Source organism: Trichechus manatus, unplaced genomic scaffold, assembly GCF_000243295.1.
Source record: "Trichechus manatus latirostris isolate Lorelei unplaced genomic scaffold, TriManLat1.0 scaffold00009, whole genome shotgun sequence".
NCBI lineage: Eukaryota > Metazoa > Chordata > Mammalia > Sirenia > Trichechidae > Trichechus > Trichechus manatus.
The window spans coordinates 12835543-12837058 of record NW_004443945.1 but is presented as its reverse complement, the minus strand read 5'-3'; the positions used below and the strand labels follow the sequence as shown (position 1 = coordinate 12837058).

At 61.7% G+C, this 1516-nt stretch overlaps 1 protein-coding gene across 2 annotated transcripts in view; it reads left to right on the top strand.

The window, feature by feature from the left end:
* Nucleotides 1-487: 487 nt before the first annotated feature.
* The window catches only part of ZFPM2 (zinc finger protein, FOG family member 2), a 551340-nt gene continuing 550311 nt past the window's right edge, over nucleotides 488-1516 (top strand). The window contains exon 1 of one of the 2 annotated variants that reach the window (XM_004370701.1): nucleotides 488-540. In XM_004370701.1, the coding sequence (XP_004370758.1) occupies nucleotides 501-540 (40 nt within the window). In that variant the 5' untranslated portion in view covers nucleotides 488-500. Of the gene's footprint in view, nucleotides 541-1096; nucleotides 1302-1516 lie in introns of those variants that run through there. The other variant, XM_004370702.1, reaches the window with a different exon arrangement.

Genomic DNA, 1516 nt, shown 5'->3' with positions numbered 1-1516 from the left:
CGGCGGAGCCGGAGCATCTGCCCCGCACGCCGGGGCGAGGGGAGAGTGAGCGCGCTCCTCCTTCGCGCCCTCCGCCCCTCTCTCCCCCTCTCCCCACTGCCCGTTCTCCCTCTGCTTCCTCCTTTTCTTCATTCTTTTCCTGCTTTTATTTCTCTCTTTTCCCTTTTCTCTCTCGCAGTCCATTCGCTTGTACATTCCCATTCTCTCTTTTTCTCCCTCTTTCCCTCCCCTCCCCGTTGCTCTCTCCATTTCCCCCTCCCGTCCTCACAGTCACACTCTCTCTGCCCCTTGTCTCTTCCTCCCATTTGCCTGCTCTTCTCCAAACGCGGACCCGTGGCTCCCCGAGGAGCCCGGAGCCCAGCGCCCGCGCGACCGGAGCACCTGGAGTCCGGCCGCCGGCGGCCCGAGCCTGGCCAGCAGCGGCGGCGGCAGGAGCCGAGGGAGCGGCAGCCCAGACCGCGGGCACCGCAGGAGCCCCTGTGGCAGCGGCCGCCGCCGAGATGTCCCGGCGAAAGCAGAGCAAACCCCGGCAGATCAAACGTAAGTTTGCGCGCGGGGCCTGGAGTTGGTGGGCTTATTTCTGAAGAGGGGGGCCCGTGGGACGTGAGGGGTGGGGGAGAGAGGCTCAGGGATATTCGCTCCCGGTCCCAGGCGATTTGTCAAAGTTTGCCTGAGCAGCCAGAGGGCCATCTAGACAGTCATAGACAGACAGACGGCCATCCTGAGCGCCGGGCAAGGTAGAGGCTGCGAGGAACAGCTCACTCTTGCTCGGCTCAGCCTTCTCGCGCCCGGGTTTCTTTCTTAACTCCGGCCCCCGCATGCTGTTAGTTACCGCTGCTTCTCGTCGAGCCTGACGGAGCAGCTCCACTCATTTAGACGCCTATTATTATCTTTGTTGTCATTGTTGCGATTGGCGTGGTGCTCCTCCTGGGAACCACTTTTTGCAACCAGGATGAGAATTTATGTTCTCAGAAAAGCTGGTCGAGACATGGGGCGAGGGAGGCAACTTCCCCCGGCGGTGGAAAATCAGTGTCTGGGTCCCGATCCTGGGCGGTGCCAGCGTCACGCCGAACCCGAAGCGAAACAAAAAGTAGGTGTAAAAGTTCGCGCCCCTGCGGCGGGCGGCCGTGCGCCTCAGCCCTGCGGGTGCTCGGGCGGGTCGCGCTCGAGGGCTCCCGGCCCGTCCTGCTCGCGCCGCCGGGACGCTCTGCCCAGCCGGGATTCAGGTTGATTCTAACCCTGAGGGAGTACGAAGTCCTTTGCTGGGAGGGGCTGCCCCGTCACTTCCCAGCGCGGAAGCTGTGAGTTCAAGGCAGCGGGCGCGGAGATGATGAGCTCCTGGACCAGAGCTCCAAAGCCCCTGAGGGTCCTGGTGGTCTTTAGAGGATTCCACCGGGCAAGTGGCACCTGCCCGAAACACACACATTCGCAGAGCTTAACTGGGTCAACTTTTCTTGACTTGGGGAAAATCCCTTCAATACTGTTTTGTCGGCCTGTGACATATCTTCAACACTTT